The following is a 19,240-nucleotide window of genomic DNA, read 5'->3' as shown; positions in this document are numbered from 1 at the left end:
AGCAACTGATCAATATCTTCCAGTACTAATTCTCAAATTCTATCATGCCACTACTTGGGTAAATCAAGTGGTTATATGGTATCCGATAAAAATCCATGAAACAATAAAGACTTTCGGAAGTGAAATGTTGAACAATAATTCTCATTTAGTTATGGAAATCGACCATCTTCTAATAATATGTTTATCGTTCCTAAAATATCATTGATACTTATTCTTGCTTTGTCTGAAATAATTCTATTATAACAAGTTTGGTAGTCATCTCAATTGATTTGCAATCGTGTCTCAATTTGCAATCAGTGATGTATGTGAAAATTGATAAAAGTTGTAATGAATCCTTGAAATAAAATACATAAACCTTCGTTTGTATTTAAAATTTCGTTTGGTTATATAAGCTCAATTTCAAGCATATTTCGTCGTTTTCTGATTATCTTTTAACATGTAAACCAAAGTGTTGCTTAAACAGTGAATACCATATATATATTTTTCACTTGTGCGTTGTTTTTTAATCAGCTTACTTTAACTCACTTATTTTAAACTTTCTCAGGCCTGGCAGATTCTATGTACAAACCGTGTAAGAATATGTCACTCGTTTATACATTTCTTTGCTCTTATATGCCATTTAGTTCATAGAGCTCCGTCACTTAACTCAAGTGTTAACTAAGGCCGATCTTCCATTCGAGGCTTGTATTTTCATATCTTACGCGCCTATTTCTATATTTCCACATAAACAAGAACACACGGTGAAAAATTAATTGCAATTACTATATCCCTTTTATTCCAGTGCAGTGTAGTAAGGGAGCATTTACCCTTTGAGAACCTACCTATCTTTTTGATCATTGAGAACGCTCTGGGTCAAAATGACCCTTTCCCATTTTTGATATGTCACCGGTTTAAATGCATGAGTCCGATCTACCTGAAAATATTCAGGGGTATACATTTACTATCTCCGAATGTGATTGTATCGTTATAAAGTATAAATATAACTCATGAATATTTTTAAAAAACCCAGAAAAGAGAATTCTTTCCAAGTTTTACTATTTTAGAAGAAAATGGTATCGGTCAGAATGACTGTCTGTTTTCGAATGAGGAAGATGATGCTAGAGTCAGTCCTTATTGACCAGGTAAAATGTTACACTTGTTGTCTATTAACAAAAGCTTGCACATACAGATGTCAAAATTCTGCAGTCAGCCCAATTCTACATGCAATGCCAAACAAGAATATCCAAAAACTTTTTTGTTTCATGCGGGAGCAGGACTAAGAAATGTATTCGTGCAATACATGGTAATTCAGGTACAGGAATACATTTCTTGGCATCATTATTGCGTGAGACAAAACTTTTTGGGTACAGCCCGACCTCCCAAAAATTCGGATTATGGATGAAAGGGGAAGAATTTTTCCACGAATCCACGGTCTTCCAATATGTATGACCACGCTTGCCAGCAAAACTTTTGCTATTACTTCTGAATAGTTATCGCTTGTGCTATTATGCAAAGTATTTCAATCTTACCCAATTGTCATTTTTAAAGTACTAGACAAAAGTAGGCCAAGAATCAGTGGAATTTCAAAGTGTGAAAGTCGATTTTCATGAAAATGACTTCTGATGTTAGCTTTGAAAAAATTAAGAACTATGACGAAAGTAATCATTTTGACTTTCTATCTGAATCATTTGAAATAATATATAAGCATCTTGAGTAATGTGCGAGGAGGCCAATTTTCACGCATCTGTATTAAGAATATTTAGATGCATTCTAAAACAAATGCTTATGTTAAATCAGTTTTCATGAGCTATATACTTATGGGTGTCTATAAAGAAATGGTCGGATTTTTTGCATTTGATAGGAAATAAAATTCTGAGACAAAAAGTCATTTGTCATTTTTACATCTGACCCATACATGATTAGTTATTAATGAAAATATTAAAAATGTAGCCAATCAGATGCACGCTAAAGCGGTTAGAAGATGGGCGGGCGAGTTACAGGGGGCGTATCCCGAAAAATACTTGCAGTACTGCAAGTACTCTGGCAACTGCGTTCCGAAATCGCCCGACAGCTTACTGCCGCCGGTCAGTGACGTCACGAAATTTGTGACGTTGCTGAGGATTTGCAGTGAGGATTTGCTGAGACCAGAGATGAGTAGGGAGATCTCCAACGCTCGGCTTTTCGTGATACCAGCTAGGTTGGAGCGTCGACGTGACACCTAGGCGGCCACGCACCGAAGGTGGCCCATTTCCGACCTGACACCTAGGCGCCCATGCACCGAAGGTGGCCCACAATCGTGTATATATAGATATACTCGGTCGCTCGAGCAAGTGGTTGCCAATCGCATCCTTGTCCCCGCTCGCACAGATGTTTCCAGGAATGCAAGAATTGAGATTTTTTTGTTTCAATTATGAATGTCAGCGAATAAAAGTATCTCCAGATTTGATAAATTTTGGATTCAATTAGCGGACGCTGAACCAAAATAATTAACCATTCCCAGCCCCAATACTTTTTTTTTTTTTTTTTTTTTTTTAATAAATATTATTTTTTTATTGATATGAAAATATGTGACGCCTGGTGTTCTCGAATATTTGTACACGCAGTCTATGGAAAAATATACGAAGCCAGCTCGATAACATTTATGCAAAATGTGCAATGGGCAAGTGGTTGGGGGAAATTTTTTTTTTCTCGAACTGAATCTTCCAGAGAACCATCAGCGAATTTCAAGCAAGCTCCATAAACATACCGAGCAAACGCGCGATCACGGACGTAGCTGTGGTGTGGCTGAGTGGATACCACATGAGGATGAATTTTCAATCACAGGTTTTTGCGCAAAGTTTTTCTGTATTTAATTAAGTTAATTACTGCTGCCTTTGCTATAATACTGCATTCAAGTCTTAAACAAAACACTAAAAAATAAGTTGACCACTTGATGTAAAATAAAATGTTAGATTGAGCTTAAAATTTAAGCCGGAGTTACATAAACTAAGATAATTACAAGTGCAACATTGTAAATATTGTACATTTATTGTTCATCTAAATAAATATGGTTTCCTCCTCAAAAAAAAAAAAAAAAACATGAGGATGAAGTGATGCGGGACACGGGTTCGATTGCAGTTCACTCTTTTTTTTTTTTTTTTAAATTCAATCCCGGCTTTTTTTTGTATTTTCGGAGAGAAAAAACAAATGAAAGAAAGAAAATTTCGAGAGCCGGTCGATTTTTTCCTCCTTTCCTTTTACTTTTTTTTTACTGAACCCACCTTTTTTGTAGTGGGGGTAACCCGGAAGAGAACAAATAATTGAAACAATAAAATTCCGAGAGCGAATCGATTTGTTCCCCGTTTTTGGCGCCTCTTTTTTGACAAGGAAAAGTTTTGACAGTAATGGAAAATAGAGATTACTAAAAACAAATGTATTGTTTTTTAATAACACCGGCCCAATTAAATTTTAAAAGGCTTATGGTTAAATAAACTTCAGATTTGGGTTTAGCGGACCAAAATGCATAAAAATCATACTTGGTCTATAGTTCCATAAATTTTTTTCTTACCAAAAATGCTAATTTTTGGCGATTTTTATGGTTTATTGCAATTTACTCAAAATATTGAGGGTGTACGGGCAAAACTGACTTCAGATTCGGATTCAGCGCTTCTAAATACATGAAGATAGGTAGGTCCGGTCAAAAGTACAGACCACTTTTTTTTTTGTGGGCCGGTGTTATTAAAAAACAATACATTTGTTTTTAGTAATCTCTATTTTCCATTACTGTCAAAACTTTTCCTTGTCAAAAAAGAGGCGCCAAAAACGGGGAACAAATCGATTCGCTCTCGGAATTTTATTGTTTCAATTATTTGTTCTCTTCCGGGTTACCCCCACTACAAAAAAGGTGGGTTCAGTAAAAAAAAAGTAAAAGGAAAGGAGGAAAAAATCGACCGGCTCTCGAAATTTTCTTTCTTTCATTTGTTTTTTCTCTCCGAAAATACAAAAAAAAAGCCGGGATTAAATTTAAAAAAAAAAAAAAAAAGAGTGAACTGCAATCGAACCCGTGTCCCGCATCACTTCATCCTCATGTTTTTTTTTTTTTTTTTGAGGAGGAAACCATATTTATTTAGATGAACAATAAATGTACAATATTTACAATGTTGCACTTGTAATTATCTTAGTTTATGTAACTTCGGCTTAAATTTTAAGCTCAATCTAACATTTTATTTTACATCAAGTGGTCAACTTATTTTTTAGTGTTTTGTTTAAGACTTGAATGCAGTATTATAGCAAAGGCAGCAGTAATTAACTTAATTAAATACAGAAAAACTTTGCGCAAAAACCTGTGATTGAAAATTCATCCTCATGTGGTATCCACTCAGCCACACCACAGCTACGTCCGTGATCGCGCGTTTGCTCGGTATGTTTATGGAGCTTGCTTGAAATTCGCTGATGGTTCTCTGGAAGATTCAGTTCGAGAAAAAAAAAATTTCCCCCAACCACTTGCCCATTGCACATTTTGCATAAATGTTATCGAGCTGGCTTCGTATATTTTTCCATAGACTGCGTGTACAAATATTCGAGAACACCAGGCGTCACATATTTTCATATCAATAAAAAAATAATATTTATTAAAAAAAAAAAAAAAAAAAAAAAAGTATTGGGGCTGGGAATGGTTAATTATTTTGGTTCAGCGTCCGCTAATTGAATCCAAAATTTATCAAATCTGGAGATACTTTTATTCGCTGACATTCATAATTGAAACAAAAAAATCTCAATTCTTGCATTCCTGGAAACATCTGTGCGAGCGGGGACAAGGATGCGATTGGCAACCACTTGCTCGAGCGACCGAGTATATCTATATATACACGATTGTGGGCCACCTTCGGTGCATGGGCGCCTAGGTGTCAGGTCGGAAATGGGCCACCTTCGGTGCGTGGCCGCCTAGGTGTCACGTCGACGCTCCAACCTAGCTGGTATCACGAAAAGCCGAGCGTTGGAGATCTCCCTACTCATCTCTGATAAAAGACTACTTTCGGTGCTTGTAAATGGTGCATAAAAATGGACTTTCCATACAGGTGTTGCAAAAAGATTTTCACATTGCCGGCGGTATAAGATAAACCTTCGCACATTGCTAGCGGTGTGCGAAAAAGACGGTCGCGCTTTTATCCACAGTTGCGCATTTCACAAACAGCTGCACTAGCGCCACCGATGGAATAGTTTGGTGCATAAAAATGGAATTTCCATTACAGGTGTAACAAAAAATAGAGTTCGATACACGTGCGAAAGTTGGCAATGCCTATCTCGCGTGAATGCGCCACACTCGCCCTTCAACTCGTCTACGGGCTCGTGCTGCGCCTCCACACTTGTGCGGGCATTGCCACCTTCGCGCACTAGTATCGAAGAACACTATTCTTTACGTGAAGACAGTACAGTAAATTGTCCGATATTCGAAAAATCAGAATAATCTGTAACTCGTCATACAAGATTTAAGTTTAGGAAACGATCTTTCATATAAAAATTAATTGAAACTGAAGTTTACTCATTGCCTTATACAGGCTATACATGTAATTTGGTGTAAATATATGCGATGTAATAGTATAAAAATTATATAAATATATCTAGAAATGACATACGAGCATATTAATGTAATATATTTATATTTAACAATTTAATTTCATACACACCAAAGATTAGTGAGTGGTTTATTTACAAGCCTGTAACTAATCCACGACAAAAATGAGCACAAAAATATACTACATTTGTTAAAAGTTAAGAATGTTGAGAAACAGCCATAGTTGTTTTGGTAGAAAACTTGCTTTCGCTTGTACGACAGATAATGAAGAAATCAATCACGAGCTAACTTAAATGGATGGTACTTTTTCCAAATGCAAAAGTTTCTAACATAATTCTAACAGCTTCATCACTTACTTTTAAATTTCAATATTATCCTTTACAAATATTGTTACATTGTTTTGCAAGTGTATTAATGCATTGGACAAGCATGCAGATATGATGATATTTTAAAAAGAATTTCAAATTACTTCTCTTTTTTTAATATAACAACGAATGTTAATCTGTACATGGGTTACCCTATGCAGTAAACATGCGCTAATCCATTCCCAGTTGAACACTGTAACTAGCCCCATTGTACTAAAATTTATAAGATTTGTAGAGAATTATCAGATTACGTTTTATTGCCAATAACATTCATGAGAAATTTCCATTTTGTATTGCTATTTCCAACCAATAGAATAAAGTATATTACAAAGAGTAGTATAAAAGTAATTCATGAATTGATCAGTCATTTACTTTCTGATTTAAATTGCCCATGTTTTTACTTAAAATTCACAAAACATACTTGATTCCATCTCTCACAACCAATGATTGTAACCTCAGTATTCGATTACCTCCAAAATGTAGGCTCCTATTTTCATATGATACAGTATTGATTAATTAATTACCAGGCGTTGGTATTTCGAGTAAACTAGATAAGCCTAATCTTTCAGTCACTGTTAATTGAGTCTTTGCAGCATCCTTCAGACTAAAGATGTGCGTCAACTCCATTTCTGTGCGACCAAGTGCCAACGCTTTATCAAAAAGTTCAATTGCCTCTTTAAGATTACCTCTGAAATCGGAATGTAAATAAGAACTCAAAATTATAAAAATTGTGGAACATTTTTATCCATAATGATACAGCACAGATCATACCTTTGTACCTCAATAGTTCCCAATGTCTCGTAACCGAATTCACATTTATCATCCAATATCAATGCCTTGTTAATATACTCGATTGCCTTATTAATGTTTCCATTCCATTGTAAGTGCAATAACCCTCTGTGTACATGAATGTTGGCATTATTTGGATCTCTTTCAATCGCTTTAGCAAAATAAGAATCTGCCTTAGCGTAATCTTGCGTGTCACATAAGATCTGTTTAAATAATGAAAAAATCTATTGAATTATCATTTTCAAGAAAAGAAAAAAGAATTCATTCAATTAAAGCCGCTATTTATTATTCACAGTTAGTACTTTACAGAAGTATTTCTGTATTTGAGATCAAGTAAGACAAATACTAAGTTTCAAAACAAGAAGCAAATATTAATCTGAGTTTGTTTTTTCATATTATACAGGTAGAAAAATATTTGTGTAACCCTAGAATGGTAAAGGGGGGATAAAAAAAAAAACCCCGCGCAAATTCAAATTTCCTGTCGCAAGAGAACAACTTACGGTTTCGACTCGACCATAGTTTCAACTATGCAAAAAATTTTTTGACCCATGTGATTCTTTATTAGAAAACGAAGGAAATGCAATCCCACAGGAACCTTAACAATATGATGTTCCCGAGAATACAAGGCAGTTACCGAAATACGTAAAAAAATAACGTTACCGTTCTGGAGTTAAAATATTCTTGACCTCGAGATTTATATATAAAAAAAATATATACCTGTGCATAGAGTGTGTAGCATTCTGCACAGTCCGGAAATTTCTGAAATGCCCGTTTAAATTCCGTCATGACGTCAGCTACCTTGTTCATGTCCTTTGACACCACAGCATGCCGATAATCCGTGTAACATTTTTGAACAAACGCAATGTCAAAATCGGGATTAAGATCCACTGCTTTTTTGAAATCATCTTGAGCATCATTTATTTTTTCTAAAAGCAGATTCACCTGTAATCAATCACAATGCTAAGTTTTATTATTTTGATAGTCTTAGGAAATGAGCAGCTTCTACAAAATTAGTCACCATTCTTCAGGTATTTTGGCAAATATACGGTATATTTTTATTCTGTGATACAAGAATGGAATAATATTTTTACTCACTGAACTGTACCCCAACTAGAATGTGAACTGATATATGAGCTGACTCGTCTACTGCGACAGTGAGAGCTGTTTTTGAGGTCAATGCCCCTTTATCGTACTTACATAGCTAATACGTGCTAATAGAGAGAGAGCCAGAACATTTACAGGTGGAGCACGTCACATGCCGCTATCAAATACTAATGCCACAACAAGACAACCAGCCCAGTATACAACAATACAACATAGGATGGTTTATGGAGAGCTCGTCTCTCAACAATTCACATTCCAGTTCGACTATATTTCAGCGTTCATGATGATAAGCTTACCTGTCCCCTGTGATGATAAATATCTCCACATTTTGGGTCAATTTCGATCGCTTTTTCAAAATCAAGGAAACACTTAGCAGGGTCCTCTAGTTGCATGTACATGCTGGCCCTTTTTATCAAAGCGTTCACTTTCAATTCTTTACTGGTACTCTTACTGTTTATAATTTTTGCAAGATCTGCACTAGCATCCTCGTGATATCCTAATAATAGATAGAATGTAGCGCGGAGGAGGTATACCTCCATACAAGCTTCTGGTACAAAATCAGGGTGCTCAATTTCCTCGGTACAGTAAGATATCACATTGTCATATTTCTCTTCTCTAATTGTCTGCTTGGCCTTAGCATAGCCTCTGCAATTGCGAAAAATGAACTATGAATACAATTTTCTGTACTTTTTAGGAAAATATCTCCAATACAGATTCGAAGATATGATAATCTTTGGAAAATATTTCTGACAAACAGAAATCCATTAGCTTCAAACAATTTCACATAATCTCTGCAATAACCAATAAGACTGAAATTGTCAGCACTGTAACAACGGAGTAACACTCCACGATTTAGTGTATGACTGATTTCAGGATTTTAAGGTATCACTTAATTTTATACATCTGACTATTTCATGAATGTCACATTATTTTACCAGCAATGTACACCAGATTTCACTAGTGGTTGACTACTTAGAACAGTAATTACTGAGATTAAGTTAATACGAGCAAAATTATTTAAGAAAACCCGGACCTGTCGTCCATCCCCTCCGATTTGACTGATTTTTTGTGAGCATGTTACCCACCTAGAGATTAGTCAAAAGCCAAATATTGGGCCCCGCAAAAATTTATTGGCTTAGGCAGAGCCATTTCTAGTTTTTTTTTTCACATTTTTGACTTGTATTTGGGTATTTTTGATTACGCAGAAGTTTTTTGTACGGAGTGGCTGAAAATTGGTTTCACTACGTAAAATTGACCAAGGAACAAGAATATGACTACAGATTTGACCTACGACAAATGTCTACAGAAATATTGGCCAAAACCCTCAAAATTGACCAAAAAAGCCCCAAATCTTGGGGAAATGGTCAACATTTTTTTCTTTTTACTATTCAATATGACCATCTTGTAGAGAAAGAACCAACGAATCCAATGAGCACGCACCCAGATTTTTAAGATGAACCAGTTAGAAAATACATGGCTTCAAAGTTGAAGTTTTTTTTTTTTTTTGTCTAAAATTGCAAAATAAAAATGGTGGATGACAGGTCTGGCTTTTCTTAAATAATTTTGCTCTATATGTTAATTACGAGAGAAAGGGATCATTGACTTTTATCGACTGTGAAACAGCAAAGAAGTCCGAAGACAGAAAATTGCTTCCTTGTATGGAGAATTGCGTTCAAGTAATAATACATTGTGTATCACGGGTGGAGAGAAGGCGATCCCACGAATGAAATCCCGTTTTTCTGTACTACTCCTGCTGAAAGTTTGCTTGTGATACACGTCAAACGAGCGCAAAAATGAGCCGTTTTTGAGCGCACTTCGCAAGCGGGTGTGCATACAATTTTGCACCCGGTAAAGGGTAACTTTGGAAAAGTTCTATTCGTCTGCTCGCAAGTGCGCGTGAAAACGACAATTTGGCCCCTACTTCAAATACGAGAAAAGGCGCTTTGTCAAAAGAGATTGAACAAAAAAAATTGAATTCACTATTTTAGAAGGTAGCAATAAAAACTGACTCTTGTTAACCCTGAAACAAATTCACAATATAGATTTTGGTACATGTTGTCTGATCTCAATTTACATACGTGGTAGGCTCAGCGATTTTGAATTCGTCAAGTTTACTCAGAATTGGATCCTTACTGAAAGCACTGAAGTATGTTTTGATGAAGTGCTTACTTGGCATAACTGATTTTCTATTCGCCATATGTTCCTTTGCATGTTGCCTGCCTAAAGTATTATAAACACATATTGGTACTAAAATATGAGTGTTTGAAAATAAGCTCAAGCATTTTTCATTAATCCGAGTTACGTGTAAGAAGGACATGAACAGTTTCGATTTGTAAAATAGAGTAGAATTAAGATTAGAAATTGTTTTTGTTGTACATGAACGTTAGAATAAGAAAACTTAACAAACATCACTGGATAGATTTCTTACACATAGTTACATACCGAGCTGTTTTAGAATTCTGTCAGCCATCACAAGCGTTGATTGATTAGAAAATTGTTCAAGGATGCAAGCAGCTGTAACATCTTCCAGAACAGAAACTAAGTCGTTGCTGTGTTCGAGAGCTCGTGCTCTGCGTTGCAGCGCTTTTACATATCGAGGATTTAATTCCAACGCTTTTGTACAATCTGCTTTGACTGCGCTGTATTTTCTCTGTTTAATAAAACATGGAATTAGATAGCTGCGTTTTTTGCATATTCAAGTCTACAAGCTTTAAATAAATTCTTTTCACTACTTTACGTTAAAGGTAATACATACATTCATTCAAAACATTACCATGTTAGAAAGTATGATGTTAGGAGGTGGATTACACAACTTTCAGCTTTAGGTTTAGTATTTTCACATTTTGATAAACTTCAGCTAATCGACGGCATTTCGTAACCAATTTTTAAGTTCAACAGTTCAAAATGTTAGGGCAGCACGCTAATGAAACTTAAATGATAAGTTTAAGGACGTTGCCTAGTGAGCTCGTGCAGAAGATCTGGTTTACTGCGCGGCTCGAGCCAGATGGCCGAGGTGAAGAGTGAGCGGGACTCACGCTATGCCCCTCGTACACCAGGATCTACCATTCCGTCAGAACTAGGCCACAGTATCAAGTTCAACGTTTTGAACACATTGAGGGGATTTTCTTAACCGTTGTAGAATAGCAAAAAATAAAATCTCTTAGGTGTAATGGTCAGTTTTTACAAAAAAAAGTTTGCATTGATGACTAAAAAGAAAAAAAAATATGCAACGAAGACTACCCAAAACAACCGCTGGTTAATTATTGACACTGGGTATATTTTCAATGATTAGCTTCTCCTAATCATGCTGAATAAGATTAGGGTTATAGAATAATAGGTATTGAAAAAATTTGTACATCATGGCAAGTCAAATTAGGTATGCGGTAGTAGGTGAGAAAGTGATGAATAATACGTATCAGAAAGTTGGAGAAACCTAATTGAATGATTCAGATAATTTGTATGTAGCGAGGGTTTGCAATCGCTATCTGTGCAAGAAATGGGCAACGTCCTTAAATATGAAATGTATCAGGAAATACGAGATTCCTGTACGGCTCTGGATGTTTATATTTTTAAAGCATTCTGATTTACTGAAACAAAGAGGCAAGCGGTGCATACTACGATTCTATATATCCTACCAACTGGTCATAAGCTGCAGCTCTGTTTTGGTAAAATGTTGCCAGATCCATGGTATTTTCTTGTGGACAGGTTTCAATGGCCTTGTTATAAGATAAAATTGCTTCGTCATATTTTCCAGATTTGAAGTAATTGTTTCCTTCATTCTTGTACTGTGTCGCCTTTTCCAATGGAGTTTGTGCGGAACACACTTTTTTGAACTGCAACGTATAAATATAATTATCATAGAATTGTTTAAGGTTAAAATTCATAACTCTCAATCCTTTCAGTCACAGTGGGATCCTTAGCAACCCACCTCAAAAATTTCCAAAAATAACTAGCCATTTCAGTCACACATTTTTCCACTCAATATTTTGGCCTGAATTTTGTTACTCCGGGGTTTTTGGGGTCACTGATCATGAATCTGAAGTAAGAATGTGATCACATGCATCTAATCGATGATATACCTAAATTCTGACTTGAGTTTCGTGATTAGCGACCCCAAAAATCTCTGAGTAACAAAATTCAGGCCAAAATATTCAGTGAAAAAATATATTAGTGAAATGGCTAGTTAGTTTTGGAAATTTTTGAAGTGGGACGCTGAGCATCCCACTGTGACTGAAACGGTTAAGTGATAAAGCATTTTAAAAAATAGCTGCTTTATAACATAAGCAGGATTATAGAAATAATAAAAGCAAAGCATATTCAATTTGCAACCAAAAATCTTACAAATTCTCAACTTGCCAAATTACAATTTTCTAAATATGTTGCATTATACAGACATTAGGTATATATTAAGTCTTGTAGAATTTCCGTTTCGCTATAGCGTTTTCAAGTGGTTACAACACTGCATACTGGGTGTACAATGAAGTCGTGAACTGGCTTTTATTCATATTCTGTGTCATGGCGCACTGTTTACATGTTTTCTATGATTCTGTTTCTGTTGCTAGTTTAAAAACCGGGAAATCATACTCAGTGCACACCGACTGAGTATGATACTGAGTACGAAATAGATTTTGATTTATTTTTACGGCTTTATAGACGTAAGATGCAATAAAAAATGCTATAAAACCAATCTCGGTACTACCTACAATACACCACAAGTTCTAATGCGATTTTTACTATGGGCGATTGCCATATTTACACTGCATTACAACACAAGATACAAGCTCGCACACTTAGGGAAAAAATCTTCCACCAATCTTGTCAGTAAAACATGATGCGTGCAAAGTGTGCCCAGCACTACGACGAGGCTGAAGCTAGCAACTAGAATTTGCAGCCTAACGTTCTAATGTTCACTCGCGTAAGGTAGTGAAATCCGAAAATCAAAATTTTGTGAAATACCTTGAACCCCCAATACCTTTATAGAATTACGACGATAAAACTGAACTATATTTTACAACTTCCAAAAAGTTTGACACGTTTGGCTGCTAACTCTGGCTGCTAGCTTTAGCTTCATAGCACTACGAGTAACACAGCATATGAGTAAGAGCGTTTTCAACTGGCTGCACTGTGTGTGCGCCAATATGTTTGTCGTATAATTTCTTCTTTACTATTAGTAGAAAACTGGAGAAACCACACTTGCAACTGCACATTTAATACATCCATTTGAAAACGCTCGAAAATACAATGGAGGACTCCAGTGTGAATACGGTATGCGCTAGTGTAACCAGTTGAAAATGCTATAGAACTTTTCATAGTAAAATTGAACGTCAGGCACTAATGTTTCAGCATGCACGTCACTTGTGCTCCGGGTACTGATGATTGTCTAGACCTGGGCCAGTGCTGACGAGATAACCTTAATCTTAATGGATCATCCTAGTGTAACAGGTGGAAAAATAGTTGGTTTTTCTTTATCTTGCCATGGAGGCTTTTTTTCATTTTGAAATTTCATATCTTTTTTTAACGAAAAGCTATTGGAAAAATAGGCTAAGTTCGATACTTTTTTTTCAAACCGCTATCATTTTGTCAATTATGATAAATGAAAAAAAAGAAAGAAAAAAACCTCTATAGCAAGATAGCGGCTTTCATACTAATTATTAATCTTTTAGTTTACCAATTTTGTTTCAGATAATATTTCTGGTCACCACCATGTCTACCATGACGGCTCCTTTGTTTTGGAAGTTATTTTCAACCTTAAAAAATAAATAACAAAAAAAAAAAAAATAATTGTTTAAAAATTCATTTTCTGTTCTTCATTAGTGCTTTGATTTGATATAAAAAAAATCAGATTAATTAGCGTATTTTAACCATCAGAAAAAAATTGCGGAAATCAGCCATTTTTCGACCCGTTACACTAGGATGATCCCTTAAACAAATAGGATTTCAGCCCCGCGAAGGGCTGTTTTGTGTGCCAGGTTAAATGATATGGTCCTGGTGCTCGCCGTTTATTGACTGTCAGAAAGGTTACGTAATTTTTTCAGTGCCGTAACAATTCGGTTTCAGCTCCGTGAATGCTAGAGATCCGGTTGTACTTGTCGTACTTGTAGAAGAACTCACACTTGAATAAGTATTCTAAGCTGGAATAACCACCTTGGAATAAATAGTCTGGATCACAATTGCGATTTAATGCTCTTTTGTTGCTCTAATCGTTTTGTGGAAATCGATGGCGATGTCAAGATAAAAATATCACGTAATCTAAGGTAGAATGACCACCTTAGAAGAATGAATTCGGATTAGAATAGGCATTTAGTGCTCTTTTGATCCTAATTTGTTGCCCCAACCGATCCACCAGAACCGACGGCAATGCCAGCATAACAGCGCCATGCCTAACCCTTCGCACGCTTGGGGTAAGCTGAGGGAAACAACCTTTTGCAAAACATATATACGTATGTATGTGGAATTCCATATGAGCCCAATTAATATCTGACTCTCGCAAGTTTGATTTTGTTTAAAAAAGTGTCTACAATTGTCCCAACTCTGAAGCAGTAACCTCAATTTTTTCATACTTTTTATTCAACTGGTTGATTATTTATGATTATTCAGATTGATTTGAAAACGTCCTTTTTCAGAATCTTCAAAAATTTTTCAAAAACTGTATTTTTTATTCCAAATATTTCAAGACCGAGTCAATGGTGGGCCAATTTTTTTTCTATTTTTTTTTTTCAGCACATTAATTTTTCTGATCGACTAGAACATTGTTAAAGCAGCTGAAAATTCCCGAAAAATGCTCAAAACTTTGATTCTTCACTTAAAACATTTCTATACCAGTTCCATTATGGAGCGATTTCTATTTTTTTGATACATAAAAACTTTTTTTATCAACTTCATAATGAAATCGACTTGGAAATGTTCTAAACAAAAATTAGAATTTCGAGAATTTTTGAGAATTTTGATCAAAAACATGAAAAATGTTTAAAGTTTTTATCTTAATAACCGATCTATTAGAAGCTCGGTTTTAGCATGTTTCAAAACGAAAATGCAATTTTTGAGAATTTTACGAGAATTTTGAAAAAGATGCTTTTCAAAATCACTCACAATATTTATAAATAATTAGCCAATTAAATATATATAGTCTAACTTGTTGTGGACAGCTGGGGTGTTAACTACCCCACGCCAAGTAAATGGCTCATATTACATTGTTTCTGAGGTAAAACGGAAATTTTCACTTATCATTTCATTGAATGTCATTTCTAAGATTTCGCAATTTCATCAAACTAGATCACTTCCAACTTCAAAATGTATTATATAGTTTTGTTCGGTTAGCCTCATGGAAACAATTTTATCTTGAACTGTGCTATGTTCAGAGTTTGCAGTTAAATCTTCAGCAAAAAATTTTGGAAATTGAACGTTTCATTAATATTATCAACGCATCTCATGTTTTATATTTTATATTTTTATTTGGGGGTGTGTCCACAACGGGATAAGTGAAAATTAACGAATAATAGATAGTGGACCCAGTGGTTTGTCACGCATTCGCCGTCGTGCTCGTGGGATTCGTGCCGAATGTGCAGGGTGAGATACTGAAGTAGTATGTGGCGCAAATGTATATACGCCTATATTGGATGCCACACCTCTACATTTTCATTTCCATACTAATTTCTGTTACGCTGGTGACATCCAAACCATGTACCTAAAGAGAAACATTTTCAAATTTATTTTAGATAGCAAATTTTTTGATTTCACTAAGGAAAAAAAATTTACTTGAATACCGCTTTAACGGCACGGCGGCTGCTCTTTTGCCCACCTTATAGGCACGGCGCTGTCAATTATCAGCGGTGTTGAAGAGATTACGATAAGATGGAAAATTTTGTTTATGAAATGACGTAAGTCAAATGACCACCAGCTCTCCGTCTATCACTCCTTACCATGATCAAAGGAAATAACGAAGAAAAAATTATGACACAATACCCTACATCTTTTTTCTCGTCAATTCACATTCGTATATCACATGTTTGACTTTTCTGCTCACACCCCTACCCAGAAAATTCTCCCTGCTGTGACCGGAGGTAAGAATCAATGCAAATCGGTGATTTTAGAAAAATGAACGGTACTCGATTTTTTTGCTCAAAGGCAAGGGGTGAGTTTTCCGAGTAAGAAAATGAGTAGAAAAATCAAATTCGTAATTTGTAAACACAAATCGCGGTTGAAAAAAATCGGGCCGTAATTGTTTTTAAAAAATCACCAATTTACGTCGATTTATGTCTCTGATCGTGGCTGCGGTGAGTTTTCTAGATAGGGGTGTGTGCAGACAAATTAAACATATGGTATATTAATATGAATTGCCGAGCAAAAAATACAGTACATTATGTTTCAAAACTCACAATTTATTCATTATTTTCTCCCATGGTGGTAGAGGGTGAGTTTTCTGGGGAGGGGGCAGATGAGTAGAAAAATCGGCCTTACGTAAATTTAGAGGATTGAAATACAGCTCAGGTTTTCATAAATTAATGCTCGACTTTCGGCTGGTCATCTCTTTTCCCATCGAGGAGATGGATTTTCACGGTAAGGAAATGAGCAAAAAAGTAGGGTTGTCGGATTACTTCAGAAAATAAAAGGCAAAACCAATGGTGCAGTCTATCATTTTCTATCTATATTCGTTCTCCATGCCATCAATCTAGTGATGCTAACTTTTTTTGATAGCTAGCAGCACCACAAATCTCAGCTAAAAGGGTTGAGCAGAAAAATCGCGAATAAACCAAAAATATAGTGACTGACGGGCAATCAAGTCATGAGCAAAAAAAAAAATTAATATTTTGAAAGTGGGTGTGGCAACCTAATGAACCTCTTCAGCAAGGATATACAAGTGCAAATAATAAACTAGATCAGAAAAACTTTGAAAAGATAAGAGTCAAGTTTTCTTCACTTTTGGAATACTGCCCTTCGGGACTGCGAAGAAAATTTATAGCCACTGCAAAAATTATTTGAGCAATAGTTGCTTTACAACATCTTTTGAGGAGTATTTTTTCGATAAAGCACGATAACAGGTTGATTAGGATTGGAGTACTGTGGAAAAATTTGGTTCTCTGGACTTCAGATGTCATGGACCGATCAAAGTAGCTCCGTGCATAGGGAGGAAGACTGCAGAATGGGAGGATTTCAGTTTGTAATTTATAAAAATTATAAGACTGGTCATGTCGTTCAGGTGCTGAATAAGTAAGCTGAGGCCTCAACTCGGTTCGGCTATACTTGGGTAAGGTTTTATGTAGTTTTCTTCATCCCTTGTACGAATGTGGATTTTTGTATTAAACATCCTAAGACAGTTGCAGACAGATGCATCAACCCTAGAACTTCAGCATTGTGTTATTTGTGTCCATGCCAAATATTTCGACAGTAAATAAAATGCATGCCTGTATTCAAATTTTGCAAAAAATTATTGAAAAGATTTTCTTAGCACAGCAAAAAATTTTATCATTCACTTAAGCAGGGTTCGTACGCTTTTTGGAATCTGAAATTCTCTGACCTTTCCAGGTATTCTAGCCCAACAATATCATTTATTCAGTAACATTTCAAAAAATATGTCACTGATTAATGACAATTTTTTTACACATTAACACTAATACCTTCAATTTTACCTAATAACTATGTTACTGCTTAATTATCAATTTACAAACAACAGCGTGCAATTTACAATAAGAAATGAAATGAAAGATTTGGTATTAGGTAATATACATAGGATGTACAAAGTGACGAGACTAAACAAAATTTTGAGTGCACATTTTTTTTCTCAAGATTGATAGGACTTTGTACAAGAACGGTTTATTTCTTTGACAGACTCAAAATTCCAGTGCTATTTTCGAAATCCCTGACTTTTCCCTGCTGTAAGAAATTTCCCTAGTTATCCCAATTTTCTCGATTTTCCTTGTGCATACAAACACTATTGGGATTTCAAAATGCGCCCATAATTTTTTCAGATTTTGCCGTACATTATAACATAATCAAATAAGCGATTGGCAAGAACTCATAATGGAGCTTTACAGTTGTCGAAAAATATATTAAGGTTCTAAGCTCAAGACAGCTGCAGATGTATAAAAGTGATTACTAACCTATTCCTCTGAGATCATGTACAATTTTTTCACTTATGGGGTACATGCTTACAAGTATGGCAGCACAGGTAGTAATTATTATCATCATTATTCAATCAACTGAAGCAATTATACACAGTATCAGCTATAATTTTTCCGGTTTTTCAAATTAGGAAGCCCTATATAAAGTAAACTGTGACTAAAAGATTCAATATTCTGGGCTAGATACAGCTTTGACGTTTACCATTGACTGTATTTATTTCTTATACAAAGTAAACTAACACAGATAATTCGAGACAAGTATTTGAACAGTAATTAGTAAAAGTGACTGTATGGAAGTCACATACATATTATGCAAAATTATCCTGCGCTTCAACAGAGTTGTGTCTTATACCTCATGTTTGAGTTGCAGTTTCAGATAGCAACAGGAACAATAATTCATAAAAACTTTACAATAGTATGACAAATGCCAAATTTTTTCTAACCTAGATCAAAAGTTCTATATATAATAATGCAAATAGCAACAGCATTTCCACATTCATCCAAGGTGAGTAACAATATTCTAGAACTAAGGATCTTGGACTGATTTCTCGCTTGTCTGTAAGCTCATCACAAGACAAACACACAGAGCAAACGGTGAAATATGTAAGAGAATTTTATTGTTTTCGAATCGTCGAATCAAGAGAAATGTTCGTGAGCTAATAAATTCAGTTATGCGGTACGTGTAAACGGATATTCTAACCTCATTTTCCGACTCGCAAGCCGAAAGCGTTGTCGGGAGAATGTCACTGTCAACCGATAGTTCCACGTCTTTTGAGGTGCCGTTTTCTTTGCCGGCTCCACCTTTTGATCCTCCTCGACGTCTTGGGACTGGCTTCAAACTGTTCTTATAGTACATGTAGCCAAGGCCGAGAGCTACCGGCGCACCGACGGCCAACGCAAGTTGCCATTTCGGCAACGACGAGCCCGTAATGCTGGCCGATCCGCTGGCTGTTGTCATTCTCTGGAAATACTACGCGATAAATGTCTTTACTCGCCTGGGACGAATAGCAATTTTAAGGTTAAAATCAATCCGAATATTAAAGGAAGCAGGAATAATTCACAATTCACACGGACGGCTTAGCGTCGCCACAAGGCATCGCCTGGCTTCCCCCGAGCTTGGAGAAGCTTAAGCTGCTTTTCCACGTGCAGCTAACAACTGAATGAAGCAGCAGTAAGAATACTCTGATTGGTCACTGATTTTGGTGTTTTCTTCAGCATCTGGATGTTAACATGAAAACTGCTGTTCGAAGTAGCAATGAACCTACTTCCTACAGCAGTTGGTTTAGTTGCATGCAGCACCCGATCTTCTACACAGGTCTGCACTCCTATCT

At 35.7% G+C, this 19,240-nt stretch overlaps 1 protein-coding gene across 1 annotated transcript; it reads right to left on the bottom strand.

The window, feature by feature from the left end:
• Positions 1 to 5,601: 5,601 nt before the first annotated feature.
• On the bottom strand, positions 5,602 to 19,035 carry Tom70 (translocase of outer membrane 70). Its single transcript, XM_046616523.2, has 8 exons — positions 18,610 to 19,035; positions 11,427 to 11,624; positions 10,234 to 10,441; positions 9,870 to 10,011; positions 8,088 to 8,436; positions 7,405 to 7,629; positions 6,670 to 6,890; positions 5,602 to 6,586 (listed from the first exon to the last, which is right to left on the bottom strand). The coding sequence occupies exons 1-8, from the start codon at positions 18,865 to 18,867 to the stop codon at positions 6,415 to 6,417; spliced, it is 1,773 nt and encodes a 590-aa protein (XP_046472479.1). The 5' UTR covers positions 18,868 to 19,035; the 3' UTR covers positions 5,602 to 6,414.
• Positions 19,036 to 19,240: the final 205 nt, after the last annotated feature.

This window comes from Neodiprion pinetum, chromosome 1 (assembly GCF_021155775.2).
Source record: "Neodiprion pinetum isolate iyNeoPine1 chromosome 1, iyNeoPine1.2, whole genome shotgun sequence".
NCBI classification, from domain to species: Eukaryota; Metazoa; Arthropoda; class Insecta; order Hymenoptera; family Diprionidae; genus Neodiprion; species Neodiprion pinetum.
Note: the sequence above shows the minus strand (reverse complement) of the source record. Positions and strands in the feature narration are given on the sequence as shown.